This window comes from Nuphar pumila, chromosome 11 (assembly GCF_984573655.1).
Source record: "Nuphar pumila chromosome 11, dmNupPumi1.hap1.1, whole genome shotgun sequence".
NCBI lineage: Eukaryota > Viridiplantae > Streptophyta > Magnoliopsida > Nymphaeales > Nymphaeaceae > Nuphar > Nuphar pumila.
Genome location: NC_143259.1, coordinates 114,463,221 through 114,488,168, shown reverse-complemented (window position 1 = coordinate 114,488,168; position 24,948 = coordinate 114,463,221). Strand labels below are relative to the sequence as shown.

Genomic DNA, 24,948 nt, shown 5'->3' with positions numbered 1-24,948 from the left:
TAAGCAATTGGTTTTTCATATCAATAAAGAATACATTTTTATTTTTATTTTCTTTCCAGTTATACCCTTTTTAAGGGTTATGCTTTAGTGTCATTCTTGACACTTGCCCTTGTTAATCTAAGCTCGTGTTTCGAAGATCCCCATTTCATTTCATGGTATCAGAGCCGCGGAAGTACTAAATCTTGAGGAAAAGCTACCTCGGTTTTCGTGCCCGTTTGCAAAAGTGTTCGCCCCTTGAAGAGAAGTGTTTTATCACTTCATTGGAGAAGATTTCACATCTTGTTGTATTGTTTTTTTTCTTTCTTTTTCATTTTCCTTCTTGTTTCTCTTCTATCCCTATTCTTTCTCTCCTTGTAATCGATGGATGACAATGATAAAGTCACCATCATGCCTATGAAACTAAGCGATACGAACTATGTAACATGGGCTTCAATCATGAAGCACCATATATGGGGAAAAGGCTTATGGGGGATTGTGGATGGTTCCGATTCGGAACCTAAGCTATCTCTTACTAAAAATGAGGGAGATAAAGAGGTCCCTCTATCGGAAGAAGAGAAAATCAAGGCTATTGCCTCATACGAGAAGAAATGGAAAGAATGAAGAATATCTCATGCGAAGATAATGTCATGGCTTATCAATAGCGTTGACATTAAAAAATGCTCAAATCTTGCCAAATTTGATCATGCCGATAAGGCATGGGAATACCTTAAGAATATGTATTCCCTTAAAGATATTGCACACGTGTGCAACCTCCAAGAAAAAGTTCGAATGATGACACAAGGAGACAAAACTATTCGTGAATATTACAATGGGTTGTCTGAACTTTGGGAAGAACTTTCCCTTTTAGAACCAAAGTGGCATTGTGTCGAAGACATCGAGCTTCGTCAGAAACAACTCGATGCTGAACATTTTTACCAGTTTATCACTGGATTAAGGTCGGAATTTGAAACCACTAAATCGACCCTACTTCACCGGGGAAAAATTCCTTCTATTGTTGAAACTATTGAAGAGTTAACAATGGAAGAAAATCGTCTCCGGAAAGGTTCTTTAAAAATTGAAGATGATTCCGTTTTAGCCGTGTCTAGACCAGGGAATCATGTTCGATCATATAGGCCTCCTCACTTTAACCGACAAAATGGTGACTATGATAAGAAGAAAGTTATTTGTCATCACTGTCATGAACCGGGACACTACAGGCCACAATGTCCCAAACTTAAGGAGCTGAGAGAAAAAAGAGACGCAATTGCTGGATCGGAGCCTAAAGATCAGGATGCACCAGTTTCTCTGGCCCAACTAATGGAGATTCTTCAGCCTCTCATCAAAGGTGCCTCTTCCTCATCTGAAGCTTCAACCTGCGCAACAGCCTAATCTTTTTCTGATCTAGGTAAAATTTCTTGGCTTCTTGACTCTGGTGCATCTTTTCATATGACCCCAAATAATCAAAGTCTATCCAAATGTGTTAAAAATAAAACAAGTGTGTCAAAGGTCTTTACTGCTGATGGGACTTCTCTTGAAATAGAAGGAATAGGAAATTTTGAAAAAAATTATAAAACAATTTTTTTTTTATTCCAGAAATTAGACATGTTCCCAAATTAAATTTAAATCTTTTATCTGTATCTCAAATTTCTGATTATGGGTGTAATATTTCTTTTTCTTCTCATGGTTGTTGGGTACAGGATCGCCAGTCAGGCAAGCTGATTGGGGAAGGCCATAGAGAGGGATGACTCTATTACATGGATTTTTTGGAAATGCCGAAGAAAGTTTTTTGTTATAATTATAATATTCAAAAAATAGAGTTGGAACTGTGGCATAAGAGACTTGGTCACCCACATATAGCCAAAATCCAACATTTTCCAAATCTAGGGAAATTTTGTAACTCTAAATCATTTGATTGTAAAGATTGTATTCTCGGCAAAATGAAAAGATTACCATTTCAGAACAGAACCTTTTTCTCTTCAAGACCACTTGAATTAATACACTCGGATGTTTGGGGTCCTGCGCCAGTAATTTCTAAAGGAGGATTTGTTTACTATGTTATTTTTGTCGATGATTTCTCCCGACATACGTGGATGTACTTTCTTAAACATAAGTCTGAAGTATTTTCATACTTTCAAACTTTTCATAATATGGTTAAAAACAAGTTTCAAAATGATATTACTATTTTTCGCACAGATTCAGGGGGAGAGTTTTTATCCACAGATTTTCAAAATTATCTTAAATTGCATGGCATCACACATCAAAGATCTTGTCCTTATACACCTCAACAAAATGGACATCGCCATATTATAGAAACCACTAGGACTTTATTAATAACAAATCAAGTCCCGAAAGACTTTTGGGCAGAAGCTGCCTTAACTGCCACCTATCTCATTAATATGATGCCATCTTCTTCGTTACAAAATATCACTCCCATTGAAAAACTTATGAACATTTCTCCAGACTACTCTAGACTAAGAATATTTGGGTGCAAATGTTTTATATTTACTGACAAAAATGATAAACTTTCCCCTCGTGCGATTCCCTGTGCCTTTTTAGGATATGCTGAAAACCAGAAAGGTTATAGATGTTTTGACTTCAAAAATAATAAACTATATGTATCTAGAAATGTTTCCTTTCTTGAAAAGGAGAGCTTCTTTGATTTTAGAAAATTAAAAGACGTCACTGAGTACTCCTTTTTGCTAGATCTAACATCAACATCTGATGAATATGACCTTGACTGTAACTTTGATGATGATCAAAGAATTATTGATCTTAATGTTGAAAATAAAGAAGTTCATAGAGATACTAGTATTCAATATTCCAGACGACAAGAGTCTAATCCTCCATGTGCACTTGAGAAATATTCTAACATTCCAACTAGACAATCATCCCGAATCTCGAGGCCTCCAGGAAAGTTTGTATTATACGAGTCTTTCTCACCCACATATAGGGCAGTTATTGCATTAATTCACTCATATGAAGAACCATCCACATATTTTCAAGCAAAAAATGATATCAAATGGATAGAAGCCATGAAAGCTGAATTAGATGCACTTGAAAAGGTTTCTACATGGAATATTCAAGATCTTCCTCCAGGGAAGAAAACTATAGGATGTCGATGGGTTTATAAAATTAAAACCAAGAGTGATGGTACTCTTGAAAGATATAAAACCCGTTTAGTAGCCAAAGGTTATGCCCAAGAATATGAGATTGATTATGAAGAAACCTTTGCTCCGGTGGCTCGTATGACTACTGTCCGAACCTTAATTGCCTTAGCTTCTATCAAAAAATGGTCTATTTTTCAAATGGATGTCAAAAATGCTTTTTTGAATGGAAAGCTACTTGAAGAAGTATATATGGAACCCCCTCCTGGTCTAAGTATTCATGAGGGTAAAGTCCTTCGCTCAGAAAAAGCTCTTTATGGACTTAAACAAGCACCAAAAGCTTGGTATGATAGGTTTAGTCGTGTTATGATTGATATTGGTTTTCAATTCTGTTTAACTGACACTGCTTTGTTTATTAAGAATTCTGATGCAGGGATCATTGTGCTTCTTCTCTATGTGGATGATATGATCATCACCGGAAGCGATAAACAAGGAGTTGAAACAATCAAAACACTTCTTAAATCTCATTTTGAAATGACTGATTTGGGCTTGTTGAGATATTTTTTAGGCATTGAAGTTGCTTATTCTCCTATAGGATATTTATTATCTCAGACTAAATTTGCTTTTGATATTGTTATCAGGTCTGGTATTACTGATGATAAGAAAGTTGACACTCCAGAAGTTGTTAATGTTAAAATGAAGATTGATGATGGAGAACTTCTTGCAGACCCTACTCCTTACAGACAGCTTGTCGGGGCACTTTCCTATCTATCCATTACCCGACCAGATATAGCACATGCTGTTCATACAACAAGTCAATTTCAACATGCTCCTACTTCTGTTCATATGGGAGCAGTCATGCGTATTATCAGATACATCAAGTCCTCTCTTTCACGAGGAGTTTTCCATATACTGATGCTGATTGGGGAGGTGATCCCAATAACAGACACTCAACCACTGGCTTTTGTGTCTTTTTAGGAGAATCATTGATCTCGTGGAGGTGTAAAAAGCAGCAGAAGGTATCTCTCTCATCCACCGAAGCTGAATACAAAGCCATGACAACCACGACCATGGAAGTAGTTTGTCTCCGACGACTGCTTGCTGATATGGGAGCTGAAGCAACAAAGGCTTCACAAATGTGTTGTGACAACAAAAGTGTTGTGACAACAAAAGTGCGATCTACATTGCCAGTAACAGAACATTCCACGAACGCACCAAACACATCGAAATGGATTGTCACTACGTCAGAGAGGAATATCTACACGGGATAATTGATCTGCCATATGTCACTTCAGAATATCAGTTAGCAGACTTCTTTACAAAGCCTCTCGCTGCTCCCCGATTTCACTTTCTCTTAGACAAACTTTCGCTTATTGTACCGTAAGTTTGAGGGGGAGTGTTAAAATGTAAAACTGTACATATATGTATATATAATAATATTATATTATTATATATATATATATAAATACATTTTTCATTTCTTTCTTTTTTGTAATTTTTTTCCTTTATTTTTATTTTTTGTCTTTATGTCATCTAGTTCAGTTTGAACTAGAATGACTGTTGCTAGTCAAGTCCTGTCCAGACTTGACTAGCAATAGAGCTGTTGGACTGACACATTCCAACAACTCTAAATAGAGTCCTCTTTCAGCTGTGTATATAAAGGGGTGCAATCCCTCTTGTATTTTATTCCAATGCTTCTTAAGCAATTGGTTTTTCATATCAATAAAGAATACATTTTTATTTTTATTTTCTTTCCAATTATACCCTTTTTAAGGGTTATGCTTTAGTGTCATTCTTGACACTTGCCCTTGTTAATCTAAGCTCGTGTTTCGAAGATCCCCATTTCATTTCAGGTCCCGCCTCTGAGAGAAGCTTGGTGAAATAGACATGTTTGTGAAATTGCAAACTACCTGCATGTGGACAGAAAGACCTTAGTAAGTGTTACTATTCTCTAGGATTGGCTCTGAGCCTTTTCTGTGCAACTTACATGGAAGGTGGAAAAGGCCTTTTTTTCAGGGTGCACAAGCCATCAGTAAGACACCAGCCTGGAAAAGTTAGAGTTCTAACCGGAACCTGCAGACCAAGAGATAACCCTAGGCAGACAATTTCTATGGGGTGTAAGCCTCTCAAAAGGTAATGGAGGTGTCTAAAATTTTCCTTGTCCTGATGGAGAATGGACAAAAATTTACTTCAAACTATTGAAACTATTTGAGTGTGAAATTTATTTGGTGGTGAATGCAACGGATGTTCAAAAGTCTAATTTTAGGAGGCCAAATTGTTGGGCTACTTACCTCTTTTTTGCTCCCATCATCCAACAACATCACAGTGATTAGAAGCCTATCCTTAAATAGCCTTGAAAATGCAGAACTGAAATGAACGGACCTAATGTGATACAACTTTTTTTTTAATTTTCTTTCATAAAAAATTGTTGAGTCAAATTGTAGGTAAATATGTTAATGTCAACTTTCTATATGTAAAAAATTTTAGATATGTGATTAACATAGCACAGTGGTTCCACTTTTATCCAATCCAGTATTCTTTTCTATGTAGCATTTGTTACACAGACTTGGTAATTAGGGTTGGAGATCTTTGTCCTGTCACGGATGCTAGGTGATGTTCATTTGAAATGGCCTTCAGTTATTTAATTTCAAGGGTAATTTTTGTTCATGTCCTTCACTTGTTAAGGTAGTTATGTGTATTTCTGATTGATATTTGCTACCTTGATGTCAAGCAGATGATGAGGATTATGCATCTCAGTCTGTTGTTGATGAAGGTTATAGTGACAGTGTTACACATACACATCTGCACCAGGTTTGTTATTTCTCTAATTTTATATGAAAGATTATGATGGCACAATACACAAGAAATCATTTTAGTATTATTTACTAGAGGCATGTTTAGATGTTTAAGTCAACCGAAACTCTAGTGGCAGGTGATAGATTGCATTTCATCTTTTAAATGATGTATGTAGAAACTTTGATGGCTTGAAATATATTGCACTAGATATTTTCAATAATGTACACGGATTCATTTCTGCAGTTCATTATGTTGCATCTTTAAAAGTTATCTAGCTTCATTTTTTTCTCCTTTATTCTGTCCATGCACATTTTCATTATGTTGAGTAAATGCAATGTTCTTGTGAGAATCAAAATGGCAAAGAACCTCCCGTTTTCTAATTGCAATGCTATTATGTTGTTATTGCTAACATCATCAAGAGATCATCAAATTGTATGTAGCACAAGTCTGCTGGTTCATTAGAAAATTGTGTTTATGAAATATCCTTGGTATAATTAGAACTATGAAAGCCTTACCAGAAATAATAAAGTTAAAACATTTAAAGAACATCTTTAATAATAACATCACAACTTTTTATTTTGTAGACTATTATCCCTGAGGTTCCTAACTTTTCTAGTGTAGGTGTATGTCACAAAGATTCGTGTACACGAGGCACGAGTTCAACTTGCAAGTTCAATTTTTTTTCAGAAAATAGGACACATGCACATATTTTTTAAAATTTTTAATCAATAAAAGACCATTTTGATAATTTAATAGTAAAAATGTTTTTTTATAAAAAAGAAAAATATAAATATTATTAAAATTATTAAAATAATGCCATACATGTTGGTGTCCGTGTCAGTGTGTCCGAGCGTGTCACGAGGGGCACACACTCAAAATGGCTTGTCCCTGTGCCATAGGTGTAGGTTTTGTTTGCTTTCTTAGTGTTTGTAGAATGTTGGGCTTGATTATACCTTTGAGATTTTTCTTGAGTGCCTATGGACTATTTATCATAGGTTTTATTTTCAGATTTATGCCATCTTTCTGTTATCGTTGGTCCCGTTCTTCTACAGTCCTACAATGAAAGTCACTAACCGGCTGTACTGTATTTATTTTATATCCTTGAGAGTTGGAAAATTTTCAAATATAGATGGACAATTTGAATGTGGTGAAGCGTTACAAAGTAGTGGAATGTTGAAGCCCAAACTGTTTCTGGAAAGAGAGAAGGCTTTTACAATAAACACACTTTCAATCAAGTAGAATACTTGATTGAATCATCAACCCACCCACACAAGGGTCAAATAAGTTTGTTATTGCATAGAGACACTCATAAAAATGAGTTAAAGAAATACAAGGCCAAAAGGGCCTATTTCTAATACAATGAGGGGCCAAAGGGGGCAGCCCGTGTAGCCGTTGGGGCAGCTCCAACAGCCACATGGAGCTGTTCCTTTCATGACAAAAGTCAAAAAACAAAAAAAAGTTAAAAATACAAGAAAAGGTAAAATACAAAAAGCAATAAAATGTCAGCCCCTAATGGGCTGACGCCTATTCAATGAAAAGACTGAAATACCCCTGATGGGTATTTTGGTTTACATAGTTATATATATATAGTTTAACATATCTTAACACCCCCCCCCTCAAACTCATGGTGGGACAACCGAGAGTTTGTAAGTAGGAACTGAAATCGAGTTGACAGAAGCACTTTAGTGAAGAAGTCCACTAGTTGGTACTATGAGGGAACGTAAGGCAATGTGATGGTCTTCTTCAGAAATTCTTCACGGACATAGTGGCAATCCATTTCAATATGTTTTATCCTCTCATGAAATGTATGATTGCTTGCAATGTAGACTGCGCTCTTGTTGGCACAACATAGTCTGAAGGGTTCTGCAATGTGAATTCCTTGATCTTCTATAATGTCGCACACAATGAACAACAAGGTCTCCGTGAATCTTTCTGCTTTGATACCAATTTATCACGGGTATCGAATTTTTTTGCAAACCCGCGATGCGCTAGACTGCCCAGTCTGGCCAGCCTAACGGCCAAAGGTCGTGCACCAACACTTTTCCTCGCGCGCAGCTACCTAGCGGAAGCTGATCAATTGCATCTTCAAATGCTTATTCTATTTAGTCTATGCCACTTAGTGCATAGCCGTCCCATACCAGTTATCACTTCCGAAAAGGGCACAAACTTGCCTTAGCCTTGCGTGCCATGAAGTGTATTGCGACTTCATGCGTACGTTAAAACAAAACCTCGTCACTGAAGAAATAAGACCTTGTGGCCTCCTGTCCAAAGACCAGTTGATGATTGAACACCATAGCGAAGAGCACCACCCAGACTCATTCGCCGGTGTCTAGGCGAATCACCACACGCACCCCCGTGCATCCAACCGCTACGCGTGGGACACTCTTGCAAGTTGAGAGGTCCTTAACCAAATCTTCAAAGGCAACATCCTCTGATCCGCTGGCACTGCTTAATCAAACAACGCTCTACGTTCGTGCTGACACACAATGATGCACTAACGATGATATCGTTGCTTATCGTGTGTTGTGCTTGTTAAAATATTATGTCTCTTTTAACTGTAAACTGAAATACCCATCAGGGGTATTTCAGTCCTTTTACTCAATAGGTGTCAGCCACCCTAATGAGCTAACATTTTTACTTTTTCTTTTTTTATTTACTTTTGCTTTTTACACTTTTTTTTTCTTTTTGACTGTTGTGAAAGGGACAACTCCATATAGCTGTTGGAGCTGCCCCAACAGTCACAAATGTGACCGTTGGGTGCAGCTCCAACAGTCATATTGAGCTGCACCTGTGGCTTCTTTTTGCATTATAAATAGGCCTTAGTGGCCCTTGTAAACATATTCTTTTTTGTGAGTGCATATGCAATATTGTAAAGCCCCTCTTGGGAACTTATGAATTGAAGTTCATTTTGTTTCATGCTGTTGTGCATGTGTATCCGTGCCTTCGTGCACTTGTGAGTGTTCTCCTTTGTGCCTTTGTGCACTCTTTGTATTTCTTGTATTGTGGTGTTACACACAATCTCTTTTTGTAGAGATTTTCACATGGTATCAGAGCAAGGTTGTTTGGAGAAAAAAATTGGTGTGATTCTTCTCAATATCAAGTGCATCGAAAAGCGTGCCTTCAACTTTTTGGTGATTGGAGTGGAGGCTCTTCTTCATTCAATATTTTAGAAGATTACTACAACAAGAAAGATTTAAAATCTTATTGTGGTACGTATTCTTTTCTTTCTTCTTTCCTCTCTAATGGGTGAGAAAGACTTCCATTTTTCTCTTGGTTTCAAGCTAAATGGCTCAAATTATCATGTGTGGGCCGGAAATATGGAAGCTCACATCAAAGGGAAAGGGCTTTGGGGTTACATTCAAGGCTCGATTCCAGAACTCGAGCCTAAAATTACTTTGGTTAAAGAAGGGGAAATCAAAATCCTTGAGGGAGATGAAAGAACTAATGCTCTTGAAGAATATAGTAGGAAACATGAGGAATGAGAAATGAAGAATTTCAAGATCTTGTCTTGGATTTTCTCTTCCGTTGAGACAAGAATTAACGCCAACATCATAAAGTTTAAAAAGGCTTCTCAAGCGTGGGAGTATCTTGAGAAGATGTATACTTCTAGGGACTTGTCCCATAAGTATTATCTTCAAAAGAGAGCGTTAACTCTTGTTCAAGGTGATATGTCTATAAGAGAGTATTTTGCGGAACTCTCTTCAATTTGGGATGAGTTTGCCATGCTTGAACCCAAGTGGAGTGGAGAAGCCATAGAGCTTCGTCATAAGCAATTAGAAGAAGACCGATTCTTCAATTTTTTGAATGGGCTAAGGCCCGAGTTTGAGCAAATAAGATCTTCTCTCCTATCTTCTTTTACCTCTCCTTCTCTTGAAGATGTCTTAACTAAATTAAGTGGAGAGGAAACCCGTATGGGCATTAGCAAGCAAAATTCTAGTGTGCTTGCAATGTCCACAAATCAAGAAGAATGTGATGGTGTTAATGCTGTTTCTAGACCCGGTAACAATTTAAGAACATATAGACCTCCTCATTTTAAGAATCAAAATCAAGGAGGAAGAAGAGATTATAGCAAAATCTCGTGTCACTTTTGCAAAGAACCGGGTCATATCAAACCGGTTTGCCCAAAATGGAAGAAACTTCTAGCAATGGCAACTACATCTCAACCATCCAAAGAAGAATCTTCAAAAGAAGCTCTATCTCTCAATCAAATTGTGGAGGCTCTTCAACTTCTTCTAAAGGGAGCTATTTCCGGTGCCGCCGTATCCACCTCTTCTCCTCCAGGTAAAACTTCTTGGCTCTTAGATTCGGGTGCATCCTTTCATATGACCCCAAACATTTCATCTCTTTCCGAGTATTCTAAAAATGTGTCACCTTCTTTTGTTTCGACCGCGGATGGTACTTCTCTAGTTATTAAGGGAATTGGAAATTTTAAAACCCAAAACTTCTTTATTCCAAAAATTAGACTTATACCAAAATTAAATTTAAACTTGCTTTCCGTTTCTCAACTCACGGACCTTGGGTGTAACATTTAATTCTCATCTAATAAATGTTTAATACAGGATCACCGGTCCGGGAGATTGATTGGGGAAGGCTCTAGGAAAGGAGACTTGTACTATGTGGACTTTCTTCAAATTCCTAAAAACACCTTTTGTAATGTGGCCCAACATAAAAACATAAATGTTTGGCATAAGAGACTTGGTCATCCCAACATTACCAAGTTATCCTATCTACATTTTATTAAAGATCTTTGTAAAAATACTTTATCTTGTAATGATTGTATTTTTGGAAAAATGAGAAGTATACCTTTTGAACCAAGAACTATGTTTAGTACTAAACCTTTTGAAATTATTCACTCGGATGTTTGGGGACCGGCACCTGTCATATCCAAAGGTGGTTTTGCTTACTATGTGATTTTTGTAGATGATTTCTCACGATATTGTTGGATACATTTTCTCAAACATAAGCATGAAGTTTTTTCATGTTTTAAAACATATCATATGATGATTAAAAATCAATTTAATAGTAATTTAAAGATATTTAGGACCGATTCCGGAGGTGAATATCTCTCTAATGAGTTTAAAAAATATCTTGAGGATTGTGACATTGTCCATCAAAGATCGTGTCCTAAGACCCCACAACAAAATGGTTTGGCCGAAAGAAAGCATAGGCATATCATTGAAACCACTAGAACCCTTCTCATTTCCCAAAATATTCCTAAAAATTTTTGGGCCGAAGCGACTCTTGCTTCCGTCTATTTTATCAACCGACTTCCATCCAAAAATTTAGATAAAATTTCTCCCTTTGAGATTCTATATGAAAAAGAACCTGATTATAATAGGTTGAGAGTTTTTGGTTGTAAGTGCTTTGTTCTTACCGATAAAAATGATAAACTCTCACCAAAAGCCATTCCTTGTGCTTTCCTTGGCTATTCGGAAACTCAAAAAGGATTTCGATGTTATGACTCTAAGAATGATAAATTATATGTTTCAAGGAATGTAACTTTTTTGGAAAATGATAGTGGTTTTGAAAAAAATGAATCTCATTTAGAAAATGCCGATTACTCCTTTTTTTTTGACCTTTTATCTAAGGATGATGATATCTCTAGTGATGATGAATCAACATATAATAGTGAAAATGAAATGGTTGTGATCAACAATAACTCTAACCCTTCTACCCCTCAAGAAGAAAATGTATCTAGAGAACCCATCACTTATTCGCATAGAGATAGAAGCACCTTTAGGAGTGCTATTGAACTATATAGTGAACCTAGGGAGACTATTTCCACTCATGATTCTCATCCTAGGAGAACTTAAAGAACTAGAAGGACTCCCTCTAGATTCATATCTTTTGATTCTTTCTCTCCTAAATATCGAGTTTGTTTGAGTGCCATTCACTCTTATTTTGAACCAAAATTTTTTGGAGAAGCCAAACAATGTACTGAATGGAGAGAAGCCATGGAGAGTGAACTCAAAGCTTTTAAGAAAGCTAACACTTGGGAATTTCAATCTCTTCCCAATGGCAAGAAAACTATAGGATGTCGATGGGTGTTCAAGGTCAGGACTAAGAGTGATTGTTCTCTTGAAAGGTATAAGGCTCGTCTTGTAGCTAAAGGGTACAGTCAAGAATATGAGATTGACTATGAAGAGACATTTGCTCCAGTAGCTCGTATGGTTACTGTCAGATGTCTTATCACCATTGCTTCAATTCGAAAATGGAATATTTACCAAATGGATGTCAAAAATGCCTTTTTAAATGAAGATCTTAATGAAGAAGTTTACATGGATGCTCCACCTGGTATGGAAATCCCTAAAAATAAAGTTCTTCGTCTTCGTAAAGCTCTTTATAGACTGAAACAAGCACCCAAGGCTTGGCACGATAGGTTTAACAATGTAATGACTGAAAATGGTTTCACTTCATGCTATACTGACACTGCATTGTTTGTTAAGAAATCTGATGCAGGGATTGTTATATTATTGTTATATGTTGATGATATGTTAATAACAGGTGATGATATCAAAGGAATCAAGAGCATTAAATCTATTTTGACTTCAAAATTTGAAATGTCAGACTTAGGATTTCTGACATATTTTTTGGGAATTGAGGTTGCCTATTCTCAGAGAGGCTATTTTTTGTCTCAAACTAAACTTGCTTGTGAGATTCTTGATAGATCAAGAATCACAGATGACAAGGTCTGCGAAACTCCTGAAATAGTAGGTTCGAAGATGAAGATTGATGATGGAATTCTCTTAAAAGATCCCACACCTTACCGGCAACTGGTTGGATCCCTAACGTATCTCAGCATTACCAGGCCTGATATTTCTCATGCAGTATATGTTGCTAGTCAATTTCAACATGCACCTACTACAGTCCATATGAGCGCCATCCTTCGCATCATCAGATACATAAAGGGTACAGTAAACAAGGGAGTATTTCTATCTTCTACGTCTGAATTAAGTTTAATTGCTTATACTGACTCTGATTGGGGAGGTGACACAAATAACTGTCACTCCACCACTGGTTTATGTATTTTTTTAGGTGAATCATTAATCTCTTGGAGATGCAAGAAGCAACAAAAAGTATCGCTTTCATCCACCGAAGCTGAGTATGGAGCCATGACATCTACTACCATGGAGATTGTTTGGATTCGCAACTTGTTGGAAGATATGAATATTCAAGTTCAAGGGCCCACAAAATTATGTTGTGATAATAAAAGTGCAATCTACATTGCCAAAAATCACACATTTCATGAGCGCACGAAGCATATCGAGATGGACTGCCACTATGTTCGTGAAGAATATTTAAGAAAAACCATTGACCTTCCTTATGTTACATAAGAATATCAACTGACAGACTTCTTCACTAAGGCGCTGTGTTCTCCAAGATTTAACTTCCTTCTTGGCAAACTTTCGGTCGTGACACCCTAAGTTTGAGGGGCAGTGTTAAAATATTATGTCTCTTTTAACTGTAAACTGAAATACCCATCAGGGGTATTTCAGTCCTTTTACTCAATAGGTGTCAGCCACCCTAATGAACTAACATTTTTACTTTTTCTTTTTTATTTACTTTTGCTTTTTACACTTTTTTTTCTTTTTGACTATTGTGAAAGGGATAGCTCCATATAGCTGTTGGAGCTGCCCCAACAGTCACAAATGTGACCGTTGGGTGCAGCTCCAACAGTCATATTGAGCTGCACCTGTGGCTTCTTTTTGCATTATAAATAGGCCTTAGTGGCCCTTGTAAACATATTCTTTTTTGTGAGTGCATATGCAATATTGTAAAGCCCCTCTTGGAAACTTATGAATTGAAGTTCATTTTGTTTCATGCTGTTCTGCATGTGTATCCGTGCCTTCGTGCACTTGTGAGTGTTCTCCTTTGTGCCTTTGTGCACTCTTTGTATTTCTTGTATTGTGGTGTTACACACAATCTCTTTTTTTAGAGATTTTCACAGTGCTATCACCCCACGTCACCGATCAAGTCAACGCATGCCAGACATTCCTGTACTCGATGCATTTTCTACTCAGTAAAGCTCTGCACTGCGCATGCCCCATTCCGAAAGCTCGGTCCGGGACATTCTCCCCCACCCAAACCTTGTCGTCCTCGACAATTCCGGTGCAGTTTAGAACATAGTTTTGACTGATATGCCAGTTTTCCTTTATAATTATCTTTGGTTTACTTCTTTTCTTCACCCTTCTCAACTTGTTCTGGTTTTCATCCACCATCGCCGCAACCTTTAACACGCCAAGTCTCATTTCTTAATGCGCCTCCGATCATTTAAACAGTGGTCTTCCGCTTCATCAACATCGAACATCATTTGCTCATGAGACCTCAGTGTAGTCCCATACACAAGCAAGTCATACTCGCCAGCACGACAAACTTGTCATCTTCAAGCTCATGACTGGGGTACCTTCCAACCCCAGCAAGGGCAATTCCAAGCTCTTCATGGTCCTCGTAGAGAAAGACGACCACCAACACGTGTCGCATGGATATCAACTCCCTGAAGAACCAACTTGCGATTTTCTAACGGTCCAAACTAGTCATCAAGTGGAGGACGCCTACTTGCGTATCACCCCAAAGCGGTCCTTCAAAGCGTCTTCTTGAGCACTCGTCTAATCGGCTTTCCGGACTGAAAATCCTGTATTAGACAATCATTAGATGAAAACAATACTTTGCAACAATGGTCTGTAATTTGAGAAACTGATAAAGGATTTAAATTTAATTTTGGTACTACTCTAATATTTGGTATGTGAAATATTGGATGTTTTTGAAAAATCTCAAAACTTTTGATTTTCAAGGATGTTCCATCGGCAGTTGAAACATAAAAATCATTTGGGTTAAACCTACATTCAGACAATATGGACTCATTTGGTGTCTTATGAAAAGAAGCACCGGAGTCAAGGATCCAAGAGGTCTTACCATGGTCACCACTTGTAGATATTGCCGTTCCCGAAAAAGAAGAAGCTTGAGCTTTAAGCATGGGTTGCATCGCCTCTATTAGTTGAGCAAAAATGACATTGTCCACAAGATGTAGAACTCCGTAAAAACCAAATTAAAATGAAGTATTTCTACCAATTTATTAATGCGCTTAAACCCGAATTTGAAGGAACCAAGTCGGCTCTCCTTCATAGAGGAGGTATACCATCTATAGTGGAAACTCTTGAAGAATTGACTATGGAGGAAAATAGATTGAAAAAGCCTTCCGCTTTAAAAGATGAAGAATCTGTGCTTGCTATGTCAAAGCCCGATAATTATACGAGAAGCTACAAACCTCTTCATTTTGTAAAAAATGAGAATGGAAGAAACTCCAACAACTATGAAAGGAATGAAAAGAAGGGTGATCATGAATACAAAAAAGGTGGAAAAATAATTTATTATCATTGTTACGAACCGGGACATATCAAACCTTTTTGTCCTAAAAGAAAGAAGAATGATTATAAAGAAGACAAAAGAGTTGCTTCGGTTGAAAGGAGTGATATAGACGACTTTAAATGCATTCTCAATTTTTGTAAGTATGAGTTTAAGCGTTTTTTCAGTACCGTCCACCAAACCCCATAGTCCTTTTTCTCATCTTTTGTGTTTCACTATGGATGCTTACATCATATAGTTTGTATCATTTAGGCGTACCAGAATGGAGACTATTACTTCCCTCTTATTCTCCATTTCTTTACAATGTGAAGAGAAAAGATAGAGATAAAAGATAAGAGGAGAAAAGAGAAAGAAAAAGTAATACAAGATTTGCTTGAGAGATAATGCGCTTCCCGATGCAACAATCCACGATTCGTTGTATCCGCCAAGCTCACGATCCTCCTCTTGATATTATCATGATCTTTCCTCTAAAAAATTGCTTTTGGACCACCAAAGCTCTGATACCATGTAATGAAATGGATCCGGTCCAATAAACACACTTTCAATCAAGTAGAATACTTGATTGAATCATCAACCCACCTACACAAGGGTCAAATAAGTTTGTTATTGCATAGAGACACTCATAAAAATGAGTTAAAGAAATACAAGGCCAAAAGGGCCTATTTATAATACAATGAGGGGCCCGCCCCATGTAGCCGTTGGGGCTGCACCCAACTGTCACATTTGTGACTGATGGGCAGCTCCAACAGCCACATGGAGCTGTCCCTTTCATGACAAAAGTCAAACAACAAAAAAAAAGATAAAATACAAGAAAAAGTAAAATACAAAAAGAAATAAAATGTCAGCCCCTAATGGGCTGACACCTATTCAATGAAAAGACCGAAATATCCCTGATGGGTATTTCAGTTTACATAGTTATATATATATATAAATATATATAGCTTTACATATCTTAACATTTTTCATCATATCTATTCAAAATTAGGGATTTCTTACCTTCCATACAACTTGATCCTTAATGAGGATATGTCTTTGGATTTCCCTGACTATTATTAGGATTCATTCTAGTCTCTGGATACTCTGGAATAATTACTACTCTTCCACATCATTATCTATAGTCAACTAAGAAAAGTGTTGGGTGATTGAACGGACAGATATTAGTGAAAGATTCAAGAATAATGATGAGAGAACATAGACCGTAGGAATAATAAAGCAGTTGAACAATGGAATAGCATGTCATGACATGGTATTGGTATCATAAGAGTATGGTCATGCTAGAGTGCAAAAGAAGACAATTATGTGAGATTTTCTAGACATAGGAGCACCCCATCCAAGAGCAAATTTAAGAGAATTAGTACTTTGATTAGTGTGACTCAACACAGGCAAGCACATTTAACAGAATGGAACTAAAATAATATAAGATACGAAAAACAAGAAGAATAAACTACGAAAAGTAGGGAGAGAAGAAAATATAAAGATTTGGATGCTGTAAAATGTGTGTGTTTGTGTGTGCACGTGTATACATGTATATTTTGGGTGGGGATTAGGGGAAGGAGAACGGGAAAGTAGCAGGAAGGAGAAGTACTATCATTATTCTGGTTGACTATAATGTTGAGAAAAGTAGTTATATTTATGGCTAGTGGTTCTATGGTGCTGATTGCTTTATTTCTCATGAGAATAGTCCCTTTTACCCTTTGGAAAATTTTGAGTATATTATAGTAGCTGCAAAGCAGGACACGAGGCACTATTTTAGAACATTGTCATATTCCATGGATTATTCCTCTTACATGTTATGGAAAATCATTCTTTATTGCTGTTGAGTTACAATATGGCTCTTTTACTTGTGTCCTCAAAAGTGTTTGAACTTTTTGAATTCCATCTCTAGTTGCAGATCATAGCTTATGAGCACATTACTTTTAACATTGACAACAACAACAACAACAACAACAACTACGCCTTCATCCCAAAACAATTGGGGTCAGCGATATGAACCAAAAAAGAAATTCATTTTGGGTCTTCCACATGAATCCTTTTCCTCCAATCATTTCTATCCAACGCCATGTCCTCGGTGAGGTTCAAAGCATTCATATCCTTTCCTATCATCTCCATCCAAGTCTTCCTAGGCCTACCCCGACCTCTTTTAACTAATATATTTTCCCATTTCTCCAACCTTCTAACTGGAGCATCATTAGGCCTTCGCCGAATATGTCCAAACCACCGTAAACGATTCTCTCGCATCTTATTTTCAATGGGTGCAACACCTACCTTCTTACGTATCTCTTCGTTCCGAATCTTATCTTTTATTGTATTTCCACACATCCATCTAAGCATCCGCATCTCAGCTACACTCATTTTTTGAATATGATGTCTCTTGGCAGCCCAACATTCCGTACCATATAGTAAAGCGGGTCTAATAGTCGTCCTATAAAACTTTCCCTTCAACCGCAATGGCATTCTACGATCGCACAGCACTCCAATAGCACTTTTCCATTTCATCCACCCAACCTTTATCCTATGATTTACATCTCCATCAATTTCTCCATAATTTTGAATGATGGATCCCAAATATTTGAAATAATCATTCACCGGTATATCTTACTTTTAACATTGACAAGATGCTGTTATTTCTGTAGGATGGGGAAAAAGCTGCTGCATCAATCTTGACTGCTACTGCTGATAACAAAAATCTAGTTATCATTGAGGAAAAGGACATATCTGTAACAGGGGAAGGTGTTCCTCTCCTTCGAGATCCAAACGTTCATTCGAACATTCCTTTTGCTACATTAATCTCTGGAGGATTATTTGATTCTGAAGAAACGCCACCACCTTCAAGTCAAGAACAGTCTATCAATGGTTGTTCCTCCATTGCTCAAGTAAATACGGAAGGCCTTAGTAAATTTCAAACTGAAGAATCTGAATGCACTGAAGTGGAAGAAACATCAGTGTGTGCATTTTCTGGAACAGGGGCTGTAGAGTCTATCTTGCTAGAAAACCCTGATGGACATGATGAAGTTGAAGGTTCTCAAGGGCTTGTTCATTGAAAGGCTGTGTAGGACAATCCTGATGCTAAAACTGACCATCATGAGAAAGAATCTGATGAGAATTTATCTTAGTTGATGCGATCACTGAAGTTGAAACTGGGCAAGAAGTTTGTGCATCTGATTGGTTGGCCACTCAAGTCCCTAGAAGCATTTCTAACTGAAATTCAAGGGAGCTTCCATCTTAATTCACTCCAGCTGTGCTTTTGGTATGCTGTACAGTTTAATGCTTTATTTGCTTTGAAAGGGGAATTTTGATGATGGTGATGGTAATTGTGCTGATCCTTCAAGAGTATTTCCTGCTCTTAGAGCAAATCATGCATGTACTCAAAGGCAAAATCTTGATGAAATTGCAGTTCTTGGTGCCTCCAGACTCGTAAAATTGGTACTTGAGTTTTGCTCTTCGTATGGCATGGGATCAGTTCGCGAGTGACAAGACAAAATTTTCTGGTTTTTCATATTAGTGCATGCATACCATCCTCAGCTGCAATGAAGAATTCTGATAGTTCATACATCATCTTCTGTTCAGCATATGGACCAGACATTCCTGTCTGGTGATTCACCTGTGCAATTAAAAAATCGGGACACATGATTCATGCAACCCAGTTAGGATGCCATGTGTCCAACAGGTGTACATGTATCATTAACCTATATTTTGATTATCTTCAATAGCTTTGAGTGCTAGTGATTGCCCCCATGTTTTTCAAGATATGGGAAGGAGGTGTCTTATTATTTGCTGAAGATATATGTTATTAAAGATGCTATCATGAAACATGTGCGCTTCTCAGACTGCAATAGCTTCTTGAAAATGGCTGAACCATGTGGTATGTTAATTGACTGGACTTCAGATATTAGTAGGCTGAACTGGCGTCAGTAGACTGCATTCCATTTCATCTAACAGCTCATCAAGCCCAACAATCCGAAAGACCAGTTCATCTAACAGCTAATCAAGAATCTGAGAGACTAAGTACTAGTTTCTTGATGAGAAAAAAGATTCGTTCCACTCTGCAAGTGGAAACAACAGTAATTGCATCACTGGTATACTGAAACATCCAGAAGACGTCCACGATCAGAGATATCTTTTACTGACAGATACACTTTTGTGATTGTATAGTTACCTTTAGTGCTGATTATTAATTTCTTTTTTTGGTTGGTATTGCCATTACCAAGTATTTTTTGGGTGCATGATGTTTAACTAGATGCCCCTCGAAGTATAGACATGTTTGAGCTCACATCCTTCAAGTACTTTCCCATCTTTTGAACTTGTAATGCCTCACATCTGCCCACCTTTGATCCTGTTTTTAGCTTTTGTGCATAGCCCAGTAATATGCATATGTTCTTGCTTAGGTTATCACCACTTTTTTCTGCTCTTATCTTTTTCATGGTTAACTGAACAACTGGTATATTTGTAGTTACCCTTGGAATGTCTCACCATTGCTGCAATTTGTAGTAGGACATAACTTCACCTTGCTTCCCTCGGATCCAACTTTTAGCCTTTTTGTATACTTTTCATTTTAATATTACTTTTATATTAGCCTTTATCTTTTTCATGGTTAACTGGTATTTGATAGTTTCATATTTGTGCCACAATCTATTGTGTCAAGAGCAAGTTTTCCTTTGCTTTCAAGCTTTTTGATCTCATCTTACACTCATGTTGAGGATAGCTCATTCTGGAATTACTGTAAATAAAATCCATCAAATGTCATTTCATGTAGCTGTTATTTTTTTATTTTTATAATCCTTTTCTTGGATGTCATATGCATGATAACCTAGGTATCTAATCAAAATCATGTTTTTTTTCATGTTTCGTCCCGTGGAAGGAATAATTTTAGCTTACTAAGCATAATTACCGTGAGAGGGAAAACTACCACATGTTTTAACAATGTTAAAACAATGGGTGAAGACATCTCAAGTAGGAATCTGGTCGTCCAATTGATCTGTTTCTGTGGCATGGCTGGATTTGAAGTCCCTTGCGAACTATTTCTTTTTGATCTGCTACTGTTGGAATGCATCTTACATGCTTGCCGTAATTCCAACACGACAATTAGCTAATCTTTCTCTCTGTTAGTTAATTTTCTTTTCTAGTTCAATACATTATTTCCATGACCTTCTATGAATGTTCCTCTATTTTCTTCTAAATTTATGTCTAGGACATTCAAACTTGTTTTGCTATATGAATTAATACAAAGGAAGCCATCCTTACTCTAGCTTTGAACGCATTTTGCAAAACCATTTTCATCCATGAAAGCTCCACTTCAGTTATTGCAGTGGCAGTTTGAACATGCCAGTACCATGAGGCGGCATCTTTGTTTGGGAAGGTACCAAACACCATTGCTGTTGGTAGTTCAGTTCAAGAAATCTACTGCAAACATTACCATCAGAGCAAGACTAGCTATCTGATTATTACAGTCTCAAATAATTTGATGCCCATACATATCAACAAATTCACATTCTTAAAGATGCAAGGTTTTATCAAGTTTAAGAGCCAGGAACAAATTTGGTAGCATAGACCCAAGCATTGTTAGCAACTGGGTTGTCAAGGTGGTCCAGGAGGTTTTCAAGCGGACCTTTTCCGGTAACAATGGCCTGAACAAAGAAGCCAAACATGGAGAACATGGCTAATCGGCCATTCTTGATTTCTTTCACTTTGAGCTCAGAAAAGGTGACAGGGTCATCAGCAAGACCAAGAGGGTCGAAGTATTGGCCACCAGGGTACAGATTGTTGCCTTCTCCTACACCAGGGAGACCATTGATGCGGAATCCCTCGACAAGGCCCATGAGGATGACTTGGAAGCCAAGCACTGCTAGAATGCTCTGAGCATGAACAAGGTTTGGGTTGCCCAAGTAGTCAAGGCCACCTTCAGAGAAGATCTGAGCTCCTGCTTTGAACCACACTGGCTCTTTGAACTGCACCTTCACCCACTTCTGCAGGACCTCAGGTGTGATGCAGCCCAATGCGCCGAGCATTGCCCACCTACCATGGATCACCTGTGATAGTAGCAGCATTGTCAGTGAAAGCTATTGTTTGCTTCATTTTGTAGGACATATTAACTCTTTATTTCTCATTTTTTTCCTGTGATCTTAATTATGAACTCTTAAAAAATCATGGTCTTCACTCAGGGTCTCAAACAGAAGTGAGGATGGGATCATGTCAACTGTATCTGAAGGATCAGTATGATCACCAAGTTAAAATATTTTCTAAGTTTAGTGAAAAAAAAATACTTGCTTTCTCAATTTCTTGCGTAGGATAATAGTGCCATCTCTGATAACCAGTACAAAGATGAAAATTGCTTGCCCGTTTGTTTACTTGCATTCAATATTGAAAAGAAAAATGAAGTGTTTGGCTGCAGTGACTACATGCTGAAATTTTAAACTCATGGCTAGACAAGGTCCTCTTCCACTGGGAAACAAGCACAAAGATTTTGAGACTCTGGTTAATTTCATTTGGGAGACAAAGGATTGGGGTTAAGTGATTTTCACTTCAGCTACTTGTCTGAATGTCTGTTGAAATAATTGAAAAAGGAAACGGCAGATTTTGGTCACTGTGACATTCATTTTACCTCCAGAGCTCTGTTCTTAGCAAAGGCTTCTGGGTCTGCAGATAATCCGGCTGTGTCCCATCCGTAGTCCCCAGGGAACTCTCCAGTCAAGTAAGATGGTGTCTGTGCTGAGAAGGGACCCAGGTACTTCACTCTGTCTGGACCATACCACAGCTCATTTCCCTATTTGCAAACCAAGCAAACAGAATCTTTGAGAGAGAGAGAGAGAGAGAGAGAGAGAGAGAGAGAGAGAGAGAGAGAGAGAGAGAGAGAGAGAGAGAGAGAGAGAGACTTACCATTGTGAATTTTCCATTTCCAAAGGAAACAAGGTCTCTGAGAGATTTGGCATTCGAGCTTCTGGCTTGGCCTAGAAATGGGGTCTTCACAATGGTCCCAGACCTGGCAGAGGCTAAAGTGGAGGCCATTTTTGTTGCTCCCTTTCTCTCTGCCTTTGCTTCTCCTCTCTTCCTGCAGACTCTGGTGGTGGTATGGAGTTCACAAGTTGAAGCAAATAAAAAGCAGGCAGAGATGTTCAGGAAATTTGAGTGGTTGTAAGAGATAAAGTTTTTTTTCTGGGCTGGGATTGGTGGGTATACATTTCCACCAATGGGAGAACATTAAAGGATTTAGTCCATATCCTTTTATCCTCATGTTATCTTTTATTCCAATCAGCAGTCACGTGCCATGCAAGTGCATCATGGTGTTCTTGCATGTGCCCTAATACATAGGGATGTCAATGGATTGGGTCTACATTGGATATCCAATGGACCACGGGCCAATTATTATTATTATTTTTGGCTAGGCCAATGGAAGCCCGGTTGGTAAAACCATTGACGACCCCCTACCCACCGACGGCACCCAGCTTCGACCTTGCGGCAAAGGACGCCCCCCTATGGGTTTCAAATTCATGACGTCTCGACCGTCAACTTAGTAACATTCACAAGTCACCCCTATCAGAGGAGTGGAGCCCTCGTGGGCTCAGGCAGATTATTATTTAGTATTTTTTTAAAGGAAAAATATTATTTAGTATTTACCTTGGATGCATAAACCCATTTTCAGAACTAGCTAGTTAAAACTGTGGGGGTTCTCACATCAGAAATCCAGTAAAATTTCATCCTGGTTAATTTCTTCAACCTTGTTTTTATGTCAAATTATGCCAAGTTAAGGTTATGGCAATGGATTTGGTTGGCGCTTCATGAGGGTAGAAATCTGATCCAAGCTTGATTTATTTTTCTTTCAAACAGGGATCATTATGGTCCAGGTATCTCATTTGAGACTGATTAGTTACACTGGATTACGTAGGATTTCGTGTTGCGCAGGTCTGACCTGATCTCAACTATAATTAGCAACTTGTGAAATGATAATAATTCATTAAATAATGAATTCATGATTAAAAATGTTTTGTCATTGAAAAGATAGATGATAAAAGAAAGACTTAAAAAAATAGAGTAAAAAGTTAACAAATAATACATACAGGTTTAATTCAGCATTAAATGTATAAAATGAGGTCAAACAAATGCATATGTATGATACTTGAAAATCAAGTTAGGTTATAAGAACTACTGGACAGAAATCCAAAACTCATTGTGATTGGAGTAAGAGATAAAGTAAAACGGAACCATGTTAAGTTTTTTTAAAAGAAAAATTTTAGATATTATTTCTTGGGTTCTAAATGTTCCTCTCAAAAGATATTTTCCCCCCATTGTGAAGGAGACAGTTTTTTTAGTTATTTTCGTTTCTCAAAATTTTATTGACAAATGTGCATTTTAAACTGAAATATGGCCAAAGTTCATGAACTGTGTTTATTATTTCTTGTTAGGTAAAATAAGAATTTATATTTGGTACAATCAATTGTACCTACAATCTAGATTGAATTTCATGATGTGAGTTGTTTTGACAGAATCTAAACTCATAGACGTATTCAACATGCTCAATTGAGTAGAAATCAACTTTTTTTTTGATAGGCAAGTTGGGGTAAGGCAGAGACCCCTACCAGATATCTCTTAAGCCCCATGTGGCAGAGGGATTCAAACCTGAGCCTTCAGCTTGGCACAGGACCCTGCTTATTACATGGGATACCACCTTGGTGGTAGAAATTGACTCTTTGATCATGTTTTTTCAATGAATAAACATGTTTTTATGAATGGAGAAAAATTGATACCTTAATAGTCATTGATTTTTGGATCGCCCCAAAAACCTATATACAGGTCGGATTCCGGCAATCCAAAAGCCAGTTCCCACTAAACAAAACATGTAGATCACATCTATAGTGTTAGATCCACACAAGTGGGTTCTTCCTCATTTGCTAAGTCGATTGCAGGTGCAATCGACTGTAGCAAATCTTAACGCCGTATATGAACGATGTTTTTGAAAAACTGAATATTCTAATAAGACACCAAAACAATATTTTGCTGTAATTTTTATTGTTTTCTCTTTTTGGCATGCAACGAACAAATTAGGTTTCTATATGGCGGTCCAACTGAATTTAAAATTTGCTATGGCTGAATAGTTTATTTCTTTATTTATTTTTAATTCCTAATTCATTCTTTATGGCAACATCGACATAATACGAGTACCATGGATAACTTGTTAGAATACGAAAATAGTAAAAGAGCTTGATTCTGAATGGACTTATTTTTAAATTTTAATAATGCTAATTTACTAAAAATGGCAAAATACGCCTTAATTCTGGCTTCAGCTAAAAAAAACCAAAAAAAAAAATGAAAAATAGACGTCATACTAGAAACCGCTAGTTAGGACATGATAAATAAAAAAAAAGAATCAAAAAATTAATATTGGCCCATGCAGGTTTCGAACCTGCGACCTTCGCGTTATTAGCACGACGCTCTAACCAACTGAGCTAATAGGCCACTTGTTAGTGATTTTCATATCAATTATAAATAACTTATACAGACGGTTTCAGCCATGAAAGACGTGGCATTAGTTTAATTAATTAATCTTGAAGAACATTTTTGTTTTGAAAGGCAAGCTGGGGTTATGCAGACCCTTACCATATATCTCTTAATCCCCATACGGCAGAGGGATTCGAACCTGGGTCTTCAACTTGGCACACGACCCCGCTAACCACCTCGGTGGTTAATCCTGAAGAACTTGGTGGTTCTTTAATTC

General features: G+C 37.4%; 2 protein-coding genes and 1 non-coding gene across 11 annotated transcripts in view; 1 reads left to right on the top strand and 2 right to left on the bottom strand.

Moving 5' to 3' along the window:
• The window catches only part of LOC149822947 (uncharacterized), a 30,395-nt gene extending 9,125 nt beyond the window's left edge, over positions 1-21,270 (top strand). For 8 of the 9 annotated variants that reach the window (XM_089980443.1, XM_089980444.1, XM_089980440.1 and 5 more), the window contains 2 exons: positions 5,818-5,894; positions 17,876-21,270. In XM_089980443.1, the coding sequence (XP_089836569.1) occupies positions 5,818-5,894; positions 17,876-18,283 (485 nt within the window). In that variant the 3' untranslated portion in view covers positions 18,284-21,270. The remainder of the gene's footprint in view (positions 1-5,817; positions 5,895-17,875) is intronic. The other variant, XR_016425847.1, reaches the window with a different exon arrangement.
• Positions 20,658-22,297, bottom strand: LOC149822946 (chlorophyll a-b binding protein 13, chloroplastic). Its single transcript, XM_089980445.1, has 3 exons — positions 22,116-22,297; positions 21,841-22,002; positions 20,658-21,268 (listed from the first exon to the last, which is right to left on the bottom strand). Exons 1-3 carry the CDS (start codon positions 22,242-22,244, stop codon positions 20,759-20,761), a joined length of 801 nt encoding a protein of 266 aa, XP_089836571.1. The 5' UTR covers positions 22,245-22,297; the 3' UTR covers positions 20,658-20,758.
• A 2,318-nt stretch (positions 22,298-24,615) lies between these two features.
• Positions 24,616-24,689, bottom strand: TRNAI-AAU (transfer RNA isoleucine (anticodon AAU)). The gene has a single exon. It is a non-coding gene; the product is annotated as a tRNA-Ile (tRNA).
• Positions 24,690-24,948: the final 259 nt, after the last annotated feature.

Excerpts from the sequence above, each read along its gene's own strand:
- LOC149822946 (XM_089980445.1), bottom strand. The coding sequence starts at position 22,244 with ATGGCCTCCACTTTAGCCTCTGCCAGGTCTGGGACCATTGTGAAGACC. Across the intron at positions 22,003-22,115 it reads GAAATGGAAAATTCACAATG|GGAAATGAGCTGTGGTATGG; the intron begins GTAAGTCTCTCT and ends GTTTGCAAATAG. Across the intron at positions 21,269-21,840 it reads CTAAGAACAGAGCTCTGGAG|GTGATCCATGGTAGGTGGGC; the intron begins GTAAAATGAATG and ends CTACTATCACAG.